The sequence below is a fragment of the Geotrypetes seraphini genome, chromosome 4 (assembly GCF_902459505.1).
Source record: "Geotrypetes seraphini chromosome 4, aGeoSer1.1, whole genome shotgun sequence".
NCBI lineage: Eukaryota > Metazoa > Chordata > Amphibia > Gymnophiona > Dermophiidae > Geotrypetes > Geotrypetes seraphini.
Genome location: NC_047087.1, coordinates 264,467,904 through 264,493,281, shown reverse-complemented (window position 1 = coordinate 264,493,281; position 25,378 = coordinate 264,467,904). Strand labels below are relative to the sequence as shown.

General features: G+C 43.3%; 1 protein-coding gene across 14 annotated transcripts in view; it reads left to right on the top strand.

Moving 5' to 3' along the window:
- Positions 1-565: 565 nt before the first annotated feature.
- Positions 566-25,378, top strand: part of KNDC1 (kinase non-catalytic C-lobe domain containing 1) — a 116,293-nt gene continuing 91,480 nt past the window's right edge. For 3 of the 14 annotated variants that reach the window (XM_033941852.1, XM_033941853.1, XM_033941850.1), the window contains exons 1-4: positions 586-1,062; positions 5,377-5,575; positions 12,978-13,036; positions 23,073-23,219. In XM_033941852.1, coding sequence (XP_033797743.1) covers positions 958-1,062; positions 5,377-5,575; positions 12,978-13,036; positions 23,073-23,219 — 510 coding nt within the window. In that variant the 5' untranslated portion in view covers positions 586-957. Of the gene's footprint in view, positions 1,063-5,376; positions 5,576-12,977; positions 13,037-23,072; positions 23,220-25,378 lie in introns of those variants that run through there. The other 11 variants (XM_033941856.1, XM_033941855.1, XM_033941860.1 and 8 more) reach the window with 9 other exon arrangements.

Genomic DNA, 25,378 nt, shown 5'->3' with positions numbered 1-25,378 from the left:
AGAGAGGAAGTTCCGGGCTTCCTCTCCGATGCCAGACTTGACGTGTGTGTGGGGGGGGGGGGAGGGGGGAGAGGATGGGGTTGGATGTTTGTGTAGTCACGGCTGTACACACCTGTTGCTGCATCGGCTTGGAGAAATTGGCAGCGACGTGGGGGGCGGGCAGTTAGAAAGAAAAAGGGGACAGGGAGAGAAAAAGAAAGAAAGAAAGGGGGCATGGAGAGAGAGAAAAAAAAAAAGACAGAAAGAAAGATAAAGAAATGAAAGTAAGGATACACAGTCTGAAAGAAGTGCAACCAGAGACTCATGAAATCAGCAGCCTACAAAGATAGGAAAAATGATTTTATTTTCAATTTAGTGATCAAAATGTGTCAGTTTTGAGAATTTATATCTGCTGTCTATATTTTGCACTGTACTTAACGGGGTCCGGGGGGAGGGTCCTGTCCCGTTTTTGAGAGAAAAAAAAATGGTCACGTTACGTATGGCACAAGTCTTCCTTGCCACTTTACAGTGGAGGTACGGCAGATTTAGGGAGGGAGGTTTTGTTTTAGCTGCAAAGTCAGGTGACACCTCCAGATCTGCCCTTCGTTAAAGCACAAGAGCACACGGTGTGTCTGAATAAACACTAGCTGTGCCCAGCCCCCACCCCCACCCCCCCTCTATGTCTAACCCGGGCCGGAGGAGGGAGGAAATTCGCTGTCAGCCCGGAGAAGCTGCAGTCTGCTTCTGTGTTGCCACGCTGAGGGAGAGCTGCCGTGTTGCCATGACGTCGCATGCTTAACAAACTTTCCCAGAGAGGCCCGGACGGTCGGAGGGCCCTTTAGCACAACTAGGCAGCATGGAAATGACCAGACGAAAAGTTCGAAGCACGCGATAGCTTTGGCGGTGTGGAGCAGCCGATGAGGAGCGGTCTTGGCTGGGGCTCGACTCCTAAACGCAGGCCTTTCCCATTCCGACGGGATGGAAACTGGGGACGCTGCACGTGAGGAAGACTACGGGGAGGACGATAGGGACGAGCAGGAGCTGTATGATTTCGATCTTTTGCCTACGCTATTGGAAGACGAGGTGAGCTCCGATCTGTAACCAAAGGGTTAAAATACTGGAATCGGACACAGAGGGCCTTTGTTGTCAGGCGTATAATATCACATCCTGTGTACTAATCCATGGTGGCTGGTGCAAATGTATTAACTGCCCTAGGCAAATCTTCCGTCTTGCACTCTTCTTAATTAACTTCTGGGTAGAGAATGACACGGTGACAAAATTCATCACCGTCCCCGTGGATAACCGCGGGAAACCATCTTCATGTCATTCTTTAAGGAGAGAGGGAAGAATCAGAGTATGAATGGCCACAACCACAGACCCTCAAGCTTTGCTTTGAAGAATGCTGATGTAGAATGACTGAGGCTGAAATAGACACTAAAAAATGAAATGGGATTTATTTCCCGCGGTTATCCGCGGGGACGGGGACAGTGATGAATTTTGTCACCGTGTCATTCTCTACTTCTGGGTAACCCCTAAGATGTTGATAAACTCAACAATCATGATCACCTCATGGGAGGGCAAGGGCTGAAGGGCCCTAGCTCCACTAACATTTTCCGGCCTGTGCCAGCTGCCCCCCTCCTTCTCAGCAGAGCACGGGGTATAGTTTGAGAATAGGGAGCTATGCTAGCCACCCCCCCCCAAGCATTACAGGCATCTTTCTCTATTCCACTTTCGCCTCAATCTTCATCCCTGCTGCAGCTTCTCTGATACATATGTCATGGGGGCAGGGGCTGGCAGAGCCTTGCAGAGTTCGTCCTGTGACCTCTTTAATAGACCTTTTGACTAGCACTATTGAAGCCATGCTGCAGTAGCAACAAAGACCAAGGTTTGAGGAAAGCGCAAAAAGGGAAAGGGATTGGAACCACTTTTTTGTGGTTATGCAATCACACTCAAAACATTTTACATACAGGTACTTCAAGCATTTTCTGTATCTGTCCAGGTGGGCTCACAGTCTGTATAATATACCTGGGGTAGTAGAGGATTAAGTGACTTGCCCAAGCTCACAGGGAGCAGCATTGGGTTTGAACTTACAACCACAAGGTGCTGCGGCTGTAGCTCTAACCACTACACCAGTGTTTCTCAACCTGCGGTATGCGTACCTCAGGGGGTATGCAGGCTGCCTGTTGGGGGTACGTGGGCTGGCCATCTCCTGGGATTTCTCCCTGCCTGCGCCCCCCCCCCACCACTGAAGCCAATGCCAATTCCTTGCTTCACTCCCGAAACAGACCCTGCCACCCAACATGCACCATTCCCCTCCCTTCACACAGCCAACCCACAAGCCTTCCCCCGACGTCAATTCTGACGTCGGAGAGAAGGTTCCGGGCCAGCCAATTGCTGTCTGGCTGGCCCAGAACCTTCTCTGCATCATTTGAAGTCAGGCACTGTCATTTTTTCAAAATGGCAAAACAGAGGCAAGAGCAGATGGATATTACCACAGTGGTGGTAGGTCTTTGGGGCCTAGAGAGTCACAGGAGGGGGACAAGTAGGTTGGGAGGAAGGCCCTAGACACCAAGAATACTATAACTGACTGCACCTCCTATAAAAGCCAGATTCTGGCTTGGGTAGAGCAAGGAATTTTAATTTAAATAATCATCTTAACATTTAAATCTCCCACGACATAGTGCAAGGGGAGACAGGGCAAAGAAAAATCAAACAAGCACTATATGCAGTGCCAGATAGTGATGGGTGTATTTGTGGCTGTGCTGGGATCCAAAATGGCCACTATGATCGTTAACAGTGATATCATGGTATTGTTGTAGTACCTCGATGACTGTTAAGAGTCATGGTGGCCAATTTGGATTCCAGTGCAACCTTGGGCTACAGCAATGGTGCTTAGCTGCCAAACCAGCGACTACAAACCCACCATGTAGACTCCTGGGTAGGTGAAAGGTGAAGTTAAGTATATGGGAGGAGGCTTGGGGTCTGAGTGTGAGGCACTTTCTCCAGGCCCAAGACATTATCAGGAGGGGGATCAGGGGCCATTGTAGCAGGAAAACTGTTGAGGGAGGGGAAGAATTGGCTGGAGTGATGCTGCTGCACCTCCCTTGAATAGTCCAACTCTCTACTGGCAGTCAGGACAGCTAGTCCACGGTAAAGGCCAGTGTACCAGCTGTCACAGCTGTCCATGTCTCCTCCCGCCCAGACCCAACCCATTCCAATGTTTGACAGTGTTTATGCTGCAAAGGCCCCCTGTGTTAGTGCAGTAGCTTGTGCCTGCACTACTGTCTACCATGCTAACACTATGTTAACACAGCTTGATAAAAAGGTCCCTAAGTGACTGATACACAATGCCATAAGAAAGGTCTTTGGTTCAATTCTTCGGTCAGGTCTTCTGTACCCGAGTTGAAGGCAATATTCACAACTCTTTGGTGGGGGGTATATGATCATCTCTGAGGGCCTGTTTTATAAAGCCGCACTAGTGGCTGCTGTGCAATAACGGCCCCAAAGCCCATAGAGATTTAAAGGGCTTTGTGGCTGTTGTCGTGTGGCTTTGTAAAACAGGCTGCAAGAATAATAATTCCTGTTTATTGAATTCAGATAGGGTTACCGTATGGCTCCAGAAAAAGGACGGATTGAGACATCCGGGTTTTACTTCTTTTTTTTTTTTTTTAAATTTCTTTATTCAGTTTTGCATATTACAACAAGTGTATCAGAAAAATTCATATGACCTTATAAATACACACTTGATTTTCCTTCATGTAACACTTTAAATACAACAGATCATTCTTATATTCATATTTTATAATAATTTAAATATTATGTAATACATTTAATATGTATGACAATTGTAATTAAAATAGAAACCCCCCCAATCCCTCCCTACCTGTTTCAGAAAATCTAACCTAATACATCAAAAATATTAATTAATTCATACATATTATGAGATAAATAAAATAATACCCACCCACATCCCTGCTTAACAAATATCTTATTATGGGAAAATGTTATCACTCATTACAAAAATCTGCTAATGGTCTCCAGATCTTCTGAAATTTACCAAAATAACCTTTCTGTGTTGCTATTGTGCGCTCCATTTTATATATATATGGCATACCGAATTCCACCAAAAGTTATAACTTAATCTGTCATAATTTTTCCAATTGTATGTTATTTGTTGAATAAAAGTTTGTTATTATGTGATGAAATTTGACTCTTTGCTCTCATTGTTGTACCAAATAAAATAGTATCATAAGTCAAGGCTACTGGATTGTCCATCATCCTATTTATTTGAGGCCAAATTGATTTCCAAAATAATAATATGAATGGACAATAGAATAAAAGATGATCTAATGTCCCAGCCTCAAGATGACAGTGGCAACATCTTATACTTAGAGCTATCTAATTTTTGCAAACGAACAGGGGTCCAAAAAGCTCTATGCAAAATAAAAAAGCCATGTTTGTCTCATAGATGCTGAAACTGTACATCTTATCCTCCAAGACCAAAGTCATGGCCATTGAGATGCATTAATTTGATGCTTAATCTCAATGCTCCAAATGTCTCTAAGACCATGTTTTGGCTTTTTATTTACAAATCCAGATATTAATTTGTACCACATTGCGGCCTGATGACCAGTAGAAACCACCTGAAAGCACAAGAATTCTAGGCTATGATAATTATTAAGATTTTTCCATTCAGGGAACCCTACCTGAATGGCCTGCTTCAACTGCAACCATCTAAAATATTGTGATTTATTTAGACCAAATTTATGTTGCAATTGTGAAAACTCAAGCTTTACTTCTATTGAAACAAATGGAAGTAAAACCTGGATGTCTCAATCCGTCCTCCTTTTTCTGGAGCCATATGGGGAGACTGTGGTGCAGTGGTTAAAGCTACAGCTTCAGCACCCTGAGGTTGTGGGTTCAAACCCACGGTGCTCCTTGTGACCCTGGGCAAGTCACTTAATCCCCCCATTGCCCCAAATAATAGATTGTGAGCCCACCGGGACAGACAGGGAAAAATGCTTGAGTACCAACCGTTCTGAGCTCCCCTGGGAGAATGGTATAGAAAAATAAATTAAATAAATAAATATGGTAACCCTAAATTCAGAGCCCCATGATTCTGTGTTGTGGCTCCTGGCCTCAAGACCATTACTGTAGTGTCTAAACTAGGAGCAGTGAAAGGACTTGTCACAGAAATCCCTGGATGGTACGAAGATTTCAGCAAGGAAGAAGCAGATACAAGGCCCAGCTTGCACTTATTAATTGTAATTTTTAAAACTTTGTATTGAAAAGTCTAAAAATGTTGAGATTATGTGAATACAATATAAAGTATACAACATAATTTTGTGCCAGTGACATAAAATAAAGAGTAACTATTTACTGCATGTCTTTTGACAGGAGAATGTGTCTCTTGCTGATATTTTATCACTGAGAGATAGCAGCCTTTCTGAGCAAGATATCTGGGCAGTCTGTCTCGAATGTATCCATTCTCTGAAGAGCATCTCTCACTCAGCTATCTTCCAAACACTTTGTATTACTCCCGATACTTTGGCTTTTAACAACAATGGCAATGTATGCTTCAGGGAGCAACTCGGTGGTAAGTAGGCAGGTTTTTCATCATATTTTTGAAAAATTGATTAAATACTTGAAACACATAATTATTGATATTTTGTAGTATTTATTTCAGGTAGCTTTACATTGAAAGTAACTTTGCATATGTTTTTTTGAAGATTTATCTATAGGGTTTTATTCTGTGGAATTACTAAATTGTACAAAATTTTCACTGTGGTAAAAATATGGGGGAATTATGCGTCTGTGCCTCAGAAGCCATGTATTTTTTTTAAAACAATATAAGAAAAATATGTTGCATGTTTTCAGATATCTAGCCATTGCGGGAATCAGTTTTTCTGAAGAAATGCAGCTTTGATGAATAAATTCTCACCTCTTTCCCTTGGGAGTGGAAAGAAGAAAATATTTGCTGGGTGTTTGTATTGGTTACAGTTTATATCATTTACACACATTTGCTGTTGTAAAACCAATTTGTTTTCTTAGATAATGTACAATATGTAAGAAAATGTGATAAGAACTGATTTAACATATAAAATCCCAGAAAATATTTGCAAGCTTGACAATTATTTTATTTATGTATGTAAGTAGGATTTAATGCCTTTTTGGAGAAATTCAGCTAAGCTGGTGAACAACAAAAGTAAGCTGAACATAGGCAATAAACAAGCAAAGCAGTAAACATATTCAAATAAATAATACATAGTATGATAAAGTAAGCTATGCACAATGTCAACACAATATACATTAAACTTCTTAAGAGACATAGGACGTGTGCAGAGATAAGATGGATAAATAAGAATGCCTGACTAACATAAGGAAAAATTGCACAGCACAAAAGGTATATGAAAATGATCTCAGTCAGAATGGATAAACATGTCTTGTTATAGTATGTGCAGCTGGTGTTAATCCTTGTGAGTATGACTAGCTAGTTAGTTATTTCTTCCATTATATCTCTCTGTCTATAAATAGATAAGAACATAAAAATAACCTTACTGGGTCAGACCAATGGTCAATCAAGCCCAGTAGCCCGTTCTCACGGTGGCCAATCCAGGCCACCCAAGTACCTGGCCAAAACCCAAGGAGTAGCAATATTCCATGCTACAGATCCAGGGCAAGCAGTGGCTTCTCTCATGTCATTCTCAATAACGGACTATGGAGTTTTCCTCCAGGAACTTGTGCAAACCTTTCTTAAAACCAGCTACGTTATCCGCTCTTACCACGCATTCCAGAGCTTAACTATTCTCTGAGTGAAAAAATATTTCCTCCTATTGGTTTTAAAAGTATTTCCCTGTAACTCCATTGAGGGGCCGTTGAAATGTTCTCAGCCCAACCAAGAAGAGATTGATGTGGAGCCATGACACTTACAAGTTATTCCATACTTTTCTTGACACTGTTTGTTTCATTCCATATCACTGAAATGAAAAGTGTGGAATGACTTGTAAGTTTCATGGCTCCACCTCATCCTCTGGAACAAACTACCTGTCCACATAATATCGTTAGAAGGTCTACTGAACTTCAGGAAGGCAATAAAAACTCACCTATTCCCCTGACCCTCTATGAGAGTGTGCCAACTCAAATTCCACGGACCTTCTGACAAAGAGTTTGACTCTCCACTGTCTCGAGTCTCAAACGCTAATGTGCTTCGTCCTATGTCTGACCATGCTGTGTTTTAACATCCAATGTTCTACCACACTCTGTCACACTGTTTGCAATCCTTGTCCTACTGTACTTTGCTATACACCATATTTACCATACTATGCTTGCCATTCTATGTTGACCCTGCTATGTTCTTTCATATCATGTTTGCCACACGGTGTTTGCTGTCCCATATCTTCCATGCTATGTTTTGTCATGCATGCTTGCATGCATACTATCTTAGCCATGCTTTGTAATACTATGGGATCCTTTTACGAAGCCGCGTTAACGGCTTTATTGCATGGGACTTTTCATCACGCGCTAACCCCTGCGCTAGCCGAAAAGCTAACGCCTGCTCAAGAGGAGGCGGTAGCGGCTAGCGCGGCCGGCAGTTTACCGTGCGTTAAACCGCTAACGCGGCTTCATAAAAGGAGCCTTATGTTTAACATGCCATGCTTTGCTGAACTATGCTCGCCATGCTATGTCTCACCCTACCATGTTTTGTCATATTGTATTTTTACAATGCTCTGTAAACTTTGCTTTGCCATCTTTGTCAGACTTGCTCCAGGTAGGTACATTAGATAGATTGTGAGCCCACTGGGACAGACCTAAAAAATACTCATAAATAAATAAATCGTTCTCTTCTTGGCTGGGCTGAGAATTTTTCAGTAGCCACACGTGGGATATAGTGGGATATTTTCTCTCTCTCTCTCTTAATTCCAAAAATGAAAAATATAGCTGAGAAGATACATGCCAGCTGTATTTCATACAGTAGCTAGGAAATAATTTCTTTCCTGCTAAACAAGCAACCATATTAGATTTTTACTGACCCTCAGTGGCACCACTCAGGACTCAAACCTTTCATTGTCCTGAGCTTTACGTGTCTGCTCGTCACTGGGTCTAATAATCTTTTTCTTAGAGCTAAATGTTTTTTAGACTTTTTAACTTTTTATATTTATATTTATATTTTTATACTTAGCTTAAAGCTGTGGCTAAGTCCTCTTGGCTCGAGATGTCAGCGTTTATAAGGGATGTTGATATATGAAGTAAGCACCTATATTCATTCATTTATAGTGCTTTGGTTTGATTAGCTGTATTTCATACTGCATGGAATTTTGAGTCTTGTAGCAAAAAAGCTAAACAAAGACCTTGGTTTCTTTATCAAGGGCATGATTCAGGAATATTGCTCCTCCAGAACAGACTTAAATGACTTCACTGATATAACTGCTCATTTTAGCCACCTCCAAAATAGAAATGCCTGTTCTCTAACTAAAACCTAACAGTTCTGGCTTCGACTAAGTACCTTCATTCTTCATGGAGGGGATGACTGACGGCAATTCTGCCAAAAGTCCATTTCTCACCATTTGTTGAATTGACAAGTGTTCTGAAACTGTCTGATTCAGCTTGGTCAGATTTTGCTGAGGTTGCCTTTGCAGCTCTAAGGAGTTTCTGATGGCCTGTGATGATTTAATGAGTTTTGCATGGAGAGGACTGATTGATCTTCAGCTTGACTTAGGCCTCCTTTTATCAAGCAGTGTTAGGGTTTTTTTTATTGCTGGCCACTGCGGAAAGCTTCGACGCTCATAGAATTCATAAGAGCGTCAGAATTTTTACCACAGCAGCCGGCGATAAAAAACCCTAACACGGTTTGATAAAAGGGGGCATTAGCTTTGATAATAACACTTGCAGGGCGCAATCCATATATAAGGACTGTCACCACCTAGTAAGGCAAGCCAAATGACTTTTTCAAGGTGAACAGGATTGGAATACTAAGTGGAGTGGAACAGGTAAATGTGAATCATTTGTTTACTCTTTCCGAAAATACTGGGACTAGAGGCATGCAATGAAGCTACTAAATACTAGATTCAAAACAAAACTAGAGAAAATATTTCTTCACTCAAAGTGTAATTAAACTCTGGAATCCGTCACCAGAGAATGTGGTGAAAGCACTTAGCGTAGCAGGGTATAAAAAGGCTTGGATAATTTCGTAAAAGAAGAGTCCGCAAGCTACTCGCACAAGAGCACATACACATTTGCAGTGCAGATATAAAGTGTGAATGTCCATACACATTCATGTACGCACAAAAGGATTGGAAAGAATTCCATAATCTATGCTTCCCATCCTCTGCTCAGATTTTTTTGTGTGCCAGATCTATTATTTTCATGTTGTAACCAAGGTTGGGTGTAATGTTATTTCATGTACAGTTAGATCTACCCTCAACGTGGTGCTAATTAAAAAAAAAAAAAATTGATTAATAATTGTTTCCAAGTCTTTGAAAAACAGTTTCTGTGTTAGGGTTTCCTGGTGTTATGATATGTATAAAAAGAAGAAAACAATTTATATGTTTTCTCTGAGGACAAGCAGGACATCATATACTCACATCTAGATAATATCATCCGTTGGAGCCCTACTACTACTATTTATCATTTCTGTAGCACTATAAGGTGTATGCAGCATTGTACATGTACATTTAACATGTAATAGGCTGACCTTGCTCAAAAGAGTTTATAATCTAATTTGGACAAAACATAGGGAATGGGGAGTTTCTTGCAGAGAGAATGGTAGGATGGACATAGGTATCTTACGGTGAGTGGGATGTTAGGAGTTGAAAGCAGCCACGAAAAAGTGGCCTTTTAGCCCAGATTTGAATACTGCTAGAAACAGAGCCTGATGTAATTATATTACATTACATTAGTGATTTCTATTCCGCCTTTACCTTGCGGTTCAAGGCGGATTACATAAGAATTGTTAAGATATTAAGAAGTACATATTGTTAAGATATTAAGAAGTACTTAGGGAATAGTTTGAACATTTTCTGGTTTGCTAATGAGTAGTTGATATTGCAGGAGGAGTTTGGAGTATGTTTGGTTGTGTTATATTGGCTTTATGTATTTTTTTGAAGAGTAGGTTTTTTGTTTCTTTTTTGAAGGTTTTGTGGTCTGTGGTCGAAGTCAGCAAATTGGTGAATTGTTGACCCAGTTTCGCTGCTCTGGTGGCATGGGAAGCATAGGTTGTCATACATTTTTCTTCATTTGACATTTTTGGTTGGTGAGTGTGTGAATATTGTGTGGGTTCTCATGTAATGACTCAGGCAGTCTGTTCTAGGCATATGGTGCAGCAAGATAGAAAGCACAAAGTGTGGAGTTGGCAGTGGAGGAGAAGGGTATGGATAGGAGGAACTTGCCCGATAAATGGAGTTCACAGGGGGGAGCATAGGGGAGATATATTGGGGGGGCTGCAGTGAGGAGAGATATTGGGGGCTGTAGTCTGAATGCACTTGTAAGTCAGTAAGAGGAGTTTGAAATGTAAATGGATGGGGAGCCAATGAAGTGACTTGAGGAAAGGGGTAATGTGAATATGGTATAATACAGGGGTGCCCAATACATCGATCACGATTGACTGGTCGATCACTCAGGCAACCCCAGCGATCCTCTCTGCAGGCTGCTCCCTGCAGGAATTAGGTCAAAGGATGTGGGAGGGCAGGGAGGAACATGCAGGTCTTCCGAGGGGGGGGGGGAGGAGGGCAGGGGCAGGCCTTCAGGGGGGAATGTGCAGGCCTTCAGGGGGGAATGTGCAGGCCTTTGGGGGGTGCAGACCTTCAGGAGGAAAGGCAGGCCTTAAAGGGGTGGGGTGCAAGCCTTCGGGGCCCTGCTGTAGAAATACACAGAGGGAGGGTGGGAAGGGGGGTTCAAAGAGATGTGAATATGCTAGACTTTGGGGGGGGGGAAGAAATAATGGGTCTAAAAACAGAGGAGTGGGTGAGAGATGGTGGATTTAGGAAGGGAAGGAACAGAAAGGGAGAGAAGTTGGACACAAGGGATGGTGTGGAGGGGGGGAAAGAGATACTGGATAAAGAAAGGGAGAGATGGTGGACCCTGGGGTGGTGGGGAAGGAGGGAGAGATGCTCAATGAAAGGGTAGTTGAGAAAGGTGGATCTGTGGATGAGGATGAAAAAAAGGAAAGATGCCAGACTTCCAGGGGAGGGAAGGGAAATGAAAGGGGAGGACAGAGATAGAAGATGGATGGTTAGCATGGAGAAAGAAGAAAGAAGGAGACCCTGGCAAGCAAGTTATCAGAAGACAACCAGAGCCTGGGACCAACAAGATTTGAATAATGCCCAGACAACAAAGGTAGGAAAAATGATTTATTTTCAATTTAGTGATCAAAATGTGGCCATTTTGAGAATTTATATCTGCTGTCTATATTTTGCACTATGGCCCCCTTATACTAAACCGCAATAGTGTTTTTTAGCGCAGGGAGCCTATGAGTATCGAGATCAGCGCAGGGCATTCAGCACAGCTCCCTGCACTAAAAACCGCTATTGCGGTTTAGTAAAAAGGGAGGGGGTATATTTGTCTATTTTTGTATGTTTGTTATTGAAGTTACGTTGCATAAAGTCATTTGCCTTGATCTCTTTGAAAAAAAACCCAGAATATAAATGATAATTAACATTTTCTCTGCGTACAGAGTGCTTTGTGTTTTTTTAAATTTTATTGTTTGTAGATCATTTTGACTTGGTCATTTTAAAAGTAGCTCGCAAGCCCAAAAAGTGTGGGCACCCCTGGTGTAATATAAGTCATGCAGCAGAATTTTGAACAGATAGAAGAGAAGAGAAATGGTTGAGCGGACAACCTGAGAGAAGTAAGTTGCAGTAATCTAAGTGAGAGATGATGAGAATATGGATATGGGTTTTGGTAGTCTGTTCAGAGGGAGAGGTCGGGTTTAGGCAGAAAGATAAAGAACTTGGTCTTAGCCATATTCAGTTTTAGATGGCGGTGAGACATTCAGGCTGCAGTGTTGGACAGGCAGGCTGAGACTCGGGTCTGTTTTCCTGTAGAGATATCTGTTGTGGAGAGGTAGATCTGGGAGTCATCAGCATAGAGGTGATACTGAAAACCATGGGAGGAGATCAGTGCACCGAGGGAACAGGTATAGAGGGAGAAAAGGAGAAGTCCTAAGTCAGAGCCTTGGTGTACACCGATTGACAGTGGGATAGCAATGGAGGAGGATCTACCAATGCATACACTGAAAGTGCAGTGAGAGAGATAGAAAACCAGGAGAATACAGATGTTCTTCAGCATTCTTTTTTCAAAGCCTTTGGGACCATCAACTGTGTGAGCATGTGCCTTCCTGCCCACCGCCACTGTACAGGACCAGGACAGTCTATATTCTTTCACAGAGCTGAAAGGATACTTTTTTTGGCTCTCCCTCAAATGTACCATTTTGGATTTTTCTCTCAGCGACTTCGCTTGGTATTCTTCTTCAGTAGTGCTAGTCTGTTTCTCCTTCACATGGAACCAGGTTCTCCTTTCTTCCCATTAGTTTTCTTAGAGGTTTTTATTATTTTCTAAGTTTTCTTCTTTTTCCATAGCAGTCCCAAAGTTGCCTTTGTTCTTGGCCCTGCTAGCTGCAAGCATATGCTGATTTGTTTCCCCTTTTTTGTGTTGCACATTCCCTGATGTAAGTATATAATATCCTGTTGGTCCTCAGAGAAAGTGAAGTTAATCACCTGTAGCAGGCATTCTCCAAAGAATACAGGATATATATGTTTTCACATCCCTGGAGTTTATTCTATCAGCTGGAATATTAGACTACCCTGGTCCCCATATAGTGGCAGCGGGCAGGAAGGCATTTACATGTGAGATCAACGATCCCAAAGGCTTCAAGAAAAGAACACCAGAGAGCATCTCCACTGAGGGCTCTGGTGGATGACATCATCTGGATGTGAGACTATATGTTCGAACACCTGCTACAGCTGAATAATTTCACTTAATTTGAATGATGTTTTTCTGTGTAGATGACCCCGAAGGTGCTTTTGTATCTCCTGAGTTTGATATAACTGGTAACACCTATGAGGTGAGTACTATTGATTCTTTATGAAAATAAAATAATGATTTTACTTACTGATTTTATTAATTTGATGATACTAATAGTAATACATTTATTCAAAACAAAATTGAAGCATTTCAATACACTAGTTATAGAAGTTTTGGTGAAAGACAGTATTATATTTTACAGTCCCCTGCATTGTAAGCTGCTCTCAACTGCATAGTACATTCCCTTGCATTGTATCTTCGCTGTTTATGTACAGTCTCTTGCATTGTGAACCGCTCTGAACTGTTTGTGGTATTGCGGTATACAAAAATAAAGTTATTATTATTATTACAATAAAGTAATTAACCACATGGTCCAAAAGTATCATATACTAAACCGTACAAAACCCACTGGTGAAAGAAATAGAGCTGTAAGGTTAATTTTATTTTCTCTATAAGGGGGTGAAGAGCCTCAGAATATGGAGCTCTGTACCTAATTCGGGTTGTAACGTGAACAAATTTACTGGCTCCTTTATTAAATCCAATAGATTATTTTATCTTATCAATTTACCAATTATTAGGTTTTTTAGAAGATAAATGAATCAATTGGATTTAATAAAATTGAAAGAAAATAAATTGACGTGAGCAGGAACCAGTGAATTTATTCACGTTACAACCCGAATTGGGCACATAGCTCCATATTCTGAGGCACTTCACCCCTTATAGAGAAAATACAATTAACCTTACAGCTCTATTTCTTTCACCAGTGGGTTTTGTATGGTTTATCTAATATAATAAAAGCCTAAGCGCGCATGCGCACTCCCACCTGCGTGTTCCGTTTTCCGTGCGCTGTAGGGCTCCACAGGTAGGAGTGCGCATGCGCGCTTAGGCAGAGGCTTTTAGCGGCAGCAGCTTTTGGTGGCTGCAGGCCGCGGCAGCTGTCGGCAGCTGCAGGCTGCGGCGGCTGTCAGCGGAGGCCAGATGCGAGGTAAGGGGTGCTGCTGGACAGAGGAACAGACCGGGGGGGGGGAGGAGAAAAAGGAAGGGAGGCCTGGACGAGTTACTGTGGTATGCCAGAACAACCGGGGTACCAGCAGGGCGTGGAAAAGCAACAAAATAATTGGTGTACCAAGGTTCATTCAAGCAAAGCCGTCATGCAAATCGCAAAGAAATAATAAGAAAGCCCCACTCCAATGAGATATGCGGAGAGTTAAAAGAATATGCAATGTAACACAAGAATTATAGGGATTAATAGGGGGAACCATGCTACCGGAAGGGTATCATATGAAAGTACAGCTACTCACAATAGTAGCACATGGAGGTACAACCAGTCAGAGAGAAAAAAATAAAAAGCCAAATTGGAGGCCTACTGCTGGACAGGGGGGACAGGAAAGAGGTGCTGATGGACAGGGGAAGAGACGGGGGTGGGGGGGTGGGGAAGAAAAAGGAAGGGAGGCCTACTGCTGGACAGGGGGATAGGAAAGAGGTGCTGATGGACAGGGGAAGAGATGGGGGGAAGAAAAAGGAAGGGAGGCCTACTCCTGGACAAGGGGACAGGAAAGAGGTGCTGCTGGACAGGGGGGAGAAAAAAAAGGGAGAAGGGCTGCTGCTGGATAAGGGGAGCAGTGAAGGGGTGGTGGTAGACACAGGGAAGGTAAAAGGAAGGGAGAATGGGTGGACAGCCGAGGAAAAATAAAGACAGAAATACAGAAAGCGGCTAAGGAGAAAGAGAGAGAAAGAAATAAACACAGACACACACACATATATTCTAGCACCCGTTAATGTAACGGGCTATAAGACTAGTTATACAATAAAGTGATGAAGCATTTGCACACATTCAGTGGCTACCAATACATTTCCGGGTCTGCATCAATTTTATTGTGAATGATTTTGTCTTTTAACTTAGTAACATAGTAGATGACGGCAGATAAAGACCCGAATGGTCAATCCAGTCTGCCCAACCTGATTCAATTTAAATTTATTTATTTAATTTGTTTCCTATCTTGTTTTCACCAAAGAACGGTTTACAGGTATGATTTATAATAAACATTTGCTTCAGCTTCCATGAGACAAACTTTATATTTTTTTATTGTACAAAGTCTCAAGGACCCCAGTGAGATTGCAGAAATTTGATAAAACACAATCTAACAAATGTTGGCATTACCACTTGGAAGTGGGAACGTTGGATCATCTTTTATTTCACTGTCCCTTAATATTGGCTTTCCGGAAGTCTATGGGCTCCTTTTACCAAGGTGCGCTAGCGTTTTTAGTGCACGCAGCAGATTAGCACGCGCTAACCCCACGCTACGCAGCTAGAACTAATGCCAGCTCAATGCTGGCGTTAGCGTCTAGCACACGCTATTCCGCGCGTTAATGCCCTAACGCAGCTTAATATAAGGAGCCCTATATGGAATAAGATAATTTTTATTCTTGAAGTGCCCATACCGTTATCATACAGAACAAACTTGTTTGGAACTTCACTCATGATGAAGAGTCCACTTGCAAAACATAAGGATAATCTTCTCCTTATTATGACTGGAGTTGCCTTACAAATGATTATGAGGAATTGGAAACAATGGGACAGAATAAATCTATCTTTCTGGTGGGAGACTCTTTGGCTGTATTACTGGTATGAGAAAATATTAGAGGAATTAGGTAAGGAGATTTGGGGCCCATTGGAACTTGACATAAAAGAGTTTTAAAATAATGTCCTGTCTTTTCTGAAATTTCAATACACATCCATTTGTAGGGAGGGGTGGGAAGGGGGCTCTATGGTTTTTGTTTCATGTATAGAATATAAGTGCTTTATGGATTTTATTGTAATGTACTTTCATGCACTTTCTGTATGATGTTTATAAAATCAATAAACAGTTGAAATCGGAATAAACATTTGCATCAAAAACATCCTTTCCACAGCATCTTTTTTTTTTTTTTTTTGGATCTTCCTTGTTTACTGTGGAGTTACTGTGTTTTTGCTGTGTGCCACTGTATTTAGAGTAGGCAGCACTCAAAAACCAGTGTGCGAGTTGCCGTATCCCACAGACAAGTTGGACAGCACAGCTTGACTAAAAGCACCTTGAGATATTACTGTCCTTTATTGTGGCTTGGTCCAGGTATAGTGTGAAGAAAATTTATGAGACAAGGACCAAATTGTATCCAGTGAAGCAAACTTTAGGAGAACCACCATAGTTCTAGTAACTCTAGTAGCTCTTCCGGAGTCTGTTATAGGGGAAAACACCTTCCAGGGATTCAAGACAAAGTTGGACAAGTTCCTGCTAAACTGGAACGTATGCAGGTGAGGCTGGACTCATTTAGAGCACTGGTCTTTGACCTGGGGGCCGCCGCATGAGTGGACTGCTGGGCATGATGGACCACTGGTCTGACCCAGCAGCAGCAATTCTTATGTTCTAGTGCTCAGAGGTGAACCCATTAGCTCATTCCAGAAATGGATGCAAAATGCCGGCTACTGCTAGAGTTCTTTTGGCAACTGGTGTGCCAGTTTTATTGAGCTCAAAGGAAGAAAAAAATTGATTACCGTATTTTCACATAGATAACGCGCACCCGTGTAAAACGCGCACACGGGTATAGCGCGCGAAAAACACAACTTTATGTACAGAAATTTTTATATACCGTGCACACACGTATACCGCGTATGCTGCCCAACTCTCCTTTCACCCGCCCCGACTCTCCTTTCGCCCGCCCCGACTCTCCTCTACCCTTGAAGTCCTGTCCCCACCCTGAAAACCTGATGCCCCCCCCGACGTTCGATTCACCCCCCCCCTCGCAGGACCGCTCGCACCCCCACCCCGAAGGACCGCCGACTCCCCGACAATATCGGGCCAGAAGGGAGCCCAAACCCTCCTGGCCACGGCGACCCCCTACCCCCACCCCGCACTACATTACGGGCAGGAGGGATCCCAGGCCCTCCTGCCCTCGACGCAAACCCCCCTCCCTCCAACGACCGCCCCCCCCAAGAACCTCCGACCGCCCCCCCCAGCCGACCCGCGACCCCCCTGGCCGACCCCCACGACACCCCCACCCCCCTTCCCCGTACCTTTGGTAGTTGGCCGGACAGACGGGAGCCAAACCCGCCTGTCCGACAGGCAGCCAATGACGGAATGAGGCCGGATTGGCCCATCCGTCCCAAAGCTCCGCCTACTGGTGGGGCCTAAGGCGCGTGGGCCAATCAGAATAGGCCCTGGAGCCTTAGGTCCCACCTGGGGGCGTGGCCTGAGGCACATGGGCCCAACCCGACCATGTGCCTCAGGCCGCGCCCCCAGGTGGGACCTAAGGCTCCAGGGCCTATCCTGATTGGCCCACGCGCCTTAGGCCCCACCAGTAGGCGGAGCTTTGGGACGGATGGGCCAATCCGGCCTCATTCCGTCGTTGGCTGCCTGCCGGACAGGCGGGTTTGGCTCCCGTCTGTCCGGCCAACTACCAAAGGTACGGGGAAGGGGGGTGGGGGGGTCGTGGGGGTCGGCTGGGGGGGCGGTCGGAGGTTCTTGGAGGGGGGGCGGTCATTGAAGGGAGGGGGGTTTGCGTCGAGGGCAGGAGGGCCTGGGATCCCTCCTGCCCGTAATGTAGTGCGGGGTGGGGGTAGGGGGTCGCCGTGGCCAGGAGGGTTTGGGCTCCCTCCTGGCCCGATATTGTCGGGGAGTTGGGGAGTCGGCCGGGCAAGAGGGCTTGGGCTCCCTCTTGCTCCGCTCGTGGATGCGGGTGCGGGTGGGAGCGCGTGCGAGCGGTCGTTCGGGGTGGGGGTGCGAGCGGTCCTGCTGGGGGGGGGGGGGGGGGGAATCGGGCGGGGTGGGAACTATGTAGAAAAACTTTTGTATACCGCGCGAGGGGTATGCGCGGTAGGTAAAAACGCGTATAACGCGCGCGTTATATGCGTGAAAATACGGTAGATGTCTTGATTAAGTTCTTTTCAGGTAGTAGGCAAGGGTCCATTTACTATCCAGAGTGGGAAGGGCTTTCTTACATGGATTCCAGTGAGGCTTTGGACTGAAAAGCACTATTTCCCCATTCATATGGAAAAGTACAACTTTGGATGAATTCAAAGATCTTCTTTGTTGTGATGAAACTACATGTAAGGGAAACTATCAATTAGATCATGATAGAAATATAGAAAAATGAAGGCAGATAAAGAGCATGAGGCCTATCTAGTCTTCCCATCCCTTCCATCTACTATCCCTTCCACTCCATTAGAGATTCTGTATATTTGTCCCAAGCTTGCTTGAATGCAGATACGTTCTTGATCTCCACCACATCCACCAGGAATCATTCCATGAATTTACCACCTTGTCCATAAAACAATATTTTCTCAGGTTACTTCGGAGTCTTTCTCCTTTCACTTTCATCCTATGCCCCCTCATTGTTTCCTTACAATTGAAAGAGTGGTTTGGGGGGCTCACCATTATCTATAAGGGAGCTGTAGTGAGATGAAGACATGGCACCCTTTTTGTGAAGTTCACAGCAGTGCCCTGTAAGGTGCCCCACTATTTAGGTGCCATGTCTGGTTGTCCAGTCCATCACTTTGTGGACCCCCTCCCACGTCCAAAAGGTCTGTTTCTAGGTGTTTTTGCCTTGGCGAAAAGTTGGATGAAAATGTGGTATAATGATAAGACGATTTAGCAACTTGGACGATCAGATTGGCAGGATGATTTTCAAAACGGAAAATAATTCGGAAGTATTTTTCGAAAATGTGTCCTAAGTTGTTTTTTACTTTGGACGACTTGCGACTTGGATGAAAACGGACTTAGACATTCCTTTTGATTATGCCCCTCTGCCTGTTTTCTATACTCCTGCATGGTATTATGTAAATCAGAGGGACTCTTGTTTTTTATAATCAAATGTTGAAGGAGCCATGTCAAGTTCTTTTGCCTTGAAGAAGTGGGGAGACCCCGCGGAACAAGAATCTTGACGGGTTGGATTTTTTTATATGTTATTTGTTGTTTTCTATTAAAAACCATTGTGAATATGGTGAAACCACGAATAACATGGTGAGAGACCTGGCCTGTTTCTAAAGGAGAGGCAAAACACGGTGAACAAAGTGCTGGGAAACAGCGATTTTTTTTCTGTAAATGCTTGGAATCAGCGATTTCTCTATGCAAGCTGATGTATTTTGGGGGGAGGAACCAGCAAGCTAAAAACCGTGAATAATTGAAACCGCGAATACGGAGGGAGAAGTGTACTATTATTAAGATAAGTTTTGAAAGCTCTGGAAATGACTGTTTTTAGTATGAAATTATTTTTAAAAAGCCCAATGAAATGATAAAAAGGTTGTGGATAAGACTAGTTTCACTTTAAATTATTTTAAAAAAAAGATAGTGACCCCTTTAACAAAACTGTTGCGTGGTTTTTAGCACCAGCTGCGGCACTAACAGCTCCGACAGTCGTAGAATTCCTATGAGCGTTGGAGCTGTTACTGCTGCGGCTGGTGCTAAAAACTGCGCTACGGTTTTGTAAAATGGGGAGGGATATGATAGTATAGAGCAGGGCTGCCCAAGATCTACTGGCAGACCAGGTTTTCAGGATATCCACAATGAATATGCATGAGAGAAATTTGCATCCCAAGAAGGCAGTGCAGGCAAATCTCTCTCATGCATGTTCATTGCGGATATCCTGAAAACCTGGCCTGCCAGTAGATCTCGAGGACCGGACTTGGGCAGCCTGGTATAGAGTGTTAACTGGATAGTGGAGGTTTTTTATTCCATTGATGGACTATGTGAAGCATGAATGTAATGCTCATTTCAAATACTGAAGCTTTTTCCTCCACTTTTTGGTTAACCTAGATATTCTCCACATTAGTGACTGTGATATTGGTGGGGTGTATTTTGATATATTTTTTGAATGGTTATATGGTTAATGGGTGGGATATGGTTATACCAGACTACAATCTATTTCGTCGGGACAGAGAGGGCAAATTAGGAGGGGGGGGGTAGCACTATACACTAAGGATAATATCAAAACTACCAGGATCACAGAGGTTAGATACACAGGGGAATCACTTTGGGTAAACCTGGCCAGAGGGAAAGAAAAATGCCTTTACCTCGGTGTGGTATACAGGCCTCCAAGACAACAGGAAGACAAAGACAAAGAATTGATTGAGGACATAGAGAACATCACTTTGCGCGGTGACACAGTACTGTTAGGCGACTTCAACATGCCAGATGCAGACTGGAACACCCTCTCAGCAACTACGAGTGGTAGCAGAAGAGTATTAACCTCCATTAAGGGTGCACCAACAAACAAACAAACAAATGGTATTAGAGCCCACCAGGGAAAAAGCAATACTAGACCTGGTACTCACAAATGGAGACAGTGTCTCGGAAGTATCAGTGGGAGACACGCTGGCCTCCAGTGACCACAACATGGTATGGCTTAACCTCAGGAAAGGCTTCTTTAAATCAAACACAGCAACGAGGGTCCTCAACTTTAGGGGTGCAGATTTCGACCACATGAGAGACTTTGTCCATCAGGAGCTGCAAAACCATGCAGAAACTGACAATCCGGAAACTATGTGGTCAAATCTAAAATCCATCCTGAACGAAGCATCTAGCCGCTACATAAATAAGGTAAGCAAACGCCGGAGAAACAAAAAACCACAATGGTTCAACAAGGAAATTTCGGACCTCATTAAAAAGAAAAAAGAAGCATTTATCACTTACAAACATCTTGGGAAAAAGGAGGCAAAAGAAGACTATCTGGCCAGATCTAAGGCTGTCAAACAGGCAGTCAGGGAAGCCAAACTTCGAACAGAGGAAGATCTAGCACGGAACATTAAAAAAGGGGACAAATCCTTTTTCAGATACATTAGCGACAGGAAGAGAAACAAAAATGGGATAGAACGCCTTAGGCTATCAGATGGAAACTACGCAGATTCTGATACTACCAAGGCAGAACTGCTAAACGAATACTTCTGCTCAGTATTCACCTGTGAAGCACCGGGAGCTGGTCCACAACTACAGATAAGAGACAGCCAAAATGACCTGTTTCATGATTACGAGTTTACACCCAGTAGCGTCTACCATGAACTTTCAAGACTCAAAGTGGACAAAGCCATGGGACCAGACAATCTACACCCCAGGGTACTCAGAGAGCTGAGTGAAGTTCTGGCTGAACCACTATCCGTGCTCTTCAATCTTTCCATGCGCACGGGAAAAGTACCACTAGACTGGAAAACAGCTAACGTAATTCCACTCCACAAAAAGGGCTGCAGAACAGAGACAGAAAATTACAGACCGGTGAGTCTTACATCCATAGTGTGCAAACTCATGGAAACACTGATCAAACAGAATCTTGACAAAATTCTAGACGAAGAAAATTTACGTGATCCACACCAACACGGATTTACCAGGGGAAGGTCCTGCCAAACTAATCTGATTGACTTCTTTGACTGGGTGACCAGTCATCTGGATGCCGGGGAGTCCCTGGACGTGATATATTTGGACTTCAGCAAAGCTTTTGATAGCGTCCCACACCATAGGCTGTTGAATAAACTGAAATCAATGGGATTAGGGGATACTTTCACTAAATGGGTAAGGGATTGGCTAGATGGTAGGCTTCAGAGGGTGATGGTGAATGGTATCCCCTCCAAAACGTCAGCAGTGACGAGTGGAGTACCTCAGGGCTCCGTCTTAGGGCCGATTCTATTCAATTTATTCATAGGAGATTTGACCCAAAGGCTTAGAGGAAAGGTATCACTGTTTGCCGACGACGCCAAACTATGCAACATAGTAGACAAAAGCAGTGTGCCTGACTTTATGACGCAGGACCTACGGCAGCTAGAACAGTGGTCATCAACTTGGCAGTTAGGCTTCAATGCTAAAAAATGTAAAGTAATGCACCTAGGCAAAAAAAATCCACACAGAACATACACACTAAATGGTGAAACCTTGTCCAGGACCACGGTGGAACGAGATTTAGGAGTGATCATTAGCAATGATATGAAGGCTGCCAATCATGTGGAGAAGGCTTCGTCCAAGGCAAGACAAATGATGGGCTGCATCCGTAGGGGTTTTGTCAGCAGAAAACTTGAAGTTATAATGCCACTGTACAGATCCATGGTGAGACCTCATCTCGAGTATTGTGTTCAATTCTGGAGACCACACTACCGGAAAGATGTGTTGAGAGTTGAGTCGGTTCAACGAATGGCTACCAGGATGGTCTTGGGGCTCAGGGATCTCACGTATGAAGAAAGGTTAAAAAAACTGCGGATGTACTCACTGGAGGAGCGAAGAGAGAGGGGGGACATGATTGAGACCTTTAAATATATCACGGGGCGTATAGAGGTGAAAGATGATATCTTCAGTCTTACAGGGCCCACGGTAACCAGAGGACACTCGCTGAAAATCAGGGGAGGGAAATTTCAAGGTGATGCTAGGAAGTACTTCTTCACCGAAAGGGTGGTTGAACATTGGAACGAGCTGCCTCTGCAGGTGATTGAGGCCAACAGCGTGTCAGATTTTAAGAGAAAATGGGATATTCATGTGGGATCTATAGGGGAGTAAGAATCAGGGAGTGGGTCATTGGTATGGGCAGACTCGATGGGCTATGGCCCTTTTCTGCCGTCAATTTCTATGTTTCTATATTATCCCCATCCCTCTTTTTTTATTTGAATGATGTAGAATTATGTTCATTTGTGTTCCTTGTGTTCATTTCCAGCTATATAATCCTGTTGAACTCTTTCACTTCTGGCTTGACATGAACTATGCACGCTGCTGAATCATGCTTAATAGTAGTAGCCAATTTTGAATGTGGGTTTTTTTGTAGATTTTTTCACATTAGATTTTCACTGAGACACAATTGTGCACTGTAACTTTCACAACGGGGAAAGAGTCTGGGGATGTTACACTATCTATCCCTGTTTGGGTATAAAAAGTGACAACTAGTGCTTTGCTTCCCCTGCGCTCAGATGTGCAAACTGAGGACTTTTACCCCATTGCACTAATATTTTGGAGAAAATTTACTATTTCTTATTGTCTGTTGCTATTTTCACTTTATCCAAGAAGGATTTTTTTGACCTTCAATACTGTGCCATTCTTCTTTTTGGGTTTATGTGTTTTTGCATTTGTGTACAGGCACATATTTATTCACTGGGTGCAACACTGAAAGCAGCAAGTGAATTTGTGATAGAACCTGAGCTGGAACCAAATTTCTGCCAAGAGCTGAAGTCTTTGCTGGAGCAAATGCAGCAGGAGAATCCTTCAGATAGGCCTGATATCGAGGTAACTAACATTTGTTTATATTTGGTGCTCTCTAACCCAGTGTTTCTCAACTCGGTCCTGGAGTACCCCCTTGCCAGTCAGGTTTTCAGCATAACCTCAGTGAATATGCATAAACTTGATTTGCATACACTGCCTCTAGTCTATGCAAATTTCTTTCATGCATATCCTGAAAACCTGACTGCCAAGGGGGTGCTCAAGGACCGAGTTGAGAAATACTGCTCTAACCCACCCCTTTACAAAACTGCGGTAGCACCTGCCATGTGGCAAACACTCCAATGCCCATTAAATCCCTACGGGTGTCAGAGCGATTACCGCAGCTTTGTAAAAGGAGCCTTAAATTAAGATAAGCAAAAGATGGTATGCTTGTTAGGAGAGAAATATATTCTGTAAAGATTTCCGAGATCTTGAATAATAAATTCAGTTAACAGGAAATTTCAGAACTGTTTGGGTGCCTGTAGTTCTACAAGATAAATTGTGAAGAGAAGTGCCCCAAAATATGCTACTACTCAGGGCTATCCAGTTAACTTAGTCAAGCTCTTCCCTTGGTAGTATTGAAATCCAGGCTAAAAGCCCACTTTTTCAAGGTTGCTTTTAACTCCTAACCCTCACTCGCTTGTAAAGTACCCATGCCTGAGAAACTTTCTAACTCTGTATATGTACATCTGATTAGATTGTAAGCTCTATTGAGTAGGGACTGTCTCATGAATGTTTTAATGAACAGCACTGCGTATGTCTAGGAGCGTTGTAGAAATGATAAATAGTAGTAGTAACTTTAGGAGATCAAATCTTGAGCACAAAATACTGTTCTAAAGTCCCCTCTCCACCCACCATGATCAAAGGAAGGCTCTCTTTGAGACCACCTTCGAGTTTCAGGGGCCTAGAATCTGGAACAACTTCCCGGGCAACCTTCGACAAACACCCACATACAGTACTCCCCCGAAATTTGCATGGGTTCCGTTCCAGGAATATCCACGAATTTTGAAAAACCACGAATACGGTTTTTCAGCTGATCGAAGGCAGGAGAGGGCAGCTGGGGTGCCGGCGAGTGCTTAAATTATACTTACGAAGCCAGGCACATTTTCTGATCGCCTCTTCCTGGTACTAAAGTCATGGTTACACCAATCAGGAGCTGTTTTGATATGCTAGATAGCGTATTAAAGAAGCTCCTGATTGGAGTAACTATGACTTTAGAACCAGGAAGAGGCGGTCAGAAAATACTGCGAATTACTGAGTTCACAATTTGCGAACCACAAATTTGCAGAGGTTTACTGTACTTCCAGTTAAGGAAAGCACTGAAAACTCACCTTTTTTCCTCAATGCATTGACCCATTTCCATGCAGTCCCCTGTATGATATCTTCCATGCAATTTGTATGTAATATCTATGTCTTTGTAGTAATTCTAATATTGTGCAAGCCACAATTATTCCTAGCTGACATTTGCGGGATACAAAAGTTGATATGGTATGGTTATTTTTGGGACTGCAGATTTAGCTGTCCAACTTAACTGCAAAAGTCAGCTAAATATTTGCTTAAAAATAACTAGTTATCTTTAAGTAGATTTTGTCCTGCTGATATAGGCCCTAATTTTGAAATTGTTAATCCCCTTCATCTATATAATAGGTTGCCTAAGTTAGGCACTGATTGCATGCATAAGTTATAGAATACTAGCACTTAACCCGTGTGACTTGCACATATGTAGAGTGGAGGAGGTGACCTAGTGGTTAGAGCTGCTGCTTCAGTACCCTCAGGTTGCGCCTTTGATCCCAGCCTGCTCCTTGTGACTCTGGGGAAGTCACTTAACACTCCATGGCCCCAGGTACCACAGTTAGATTTTCCCTATCTGCTAGGAGTACCTGATTATTATTCAATGAAGTATAAACTGCTTTGGGTGAACCTTTTCATAAAAAGGCAGTTAATCTAAAAAAATAAATTAGTGCTAAATGTGCTCTCGGCATGATTCTATAACTTTAATGGGCAACTGCCTTAACGAACAATTTTTATTTTATTAGGTATTTATATACCACCTATCAAAGTTATCTAAGCAAGAGGCATTCACAGGGAGAGGGGTATGGGTGTGACGCCCACTGCATAGTAAATGATGGTTCATCCAGTCTGCCCAGTATCACACATTTCATTACACTGGTGTCTTCTATCCCGCA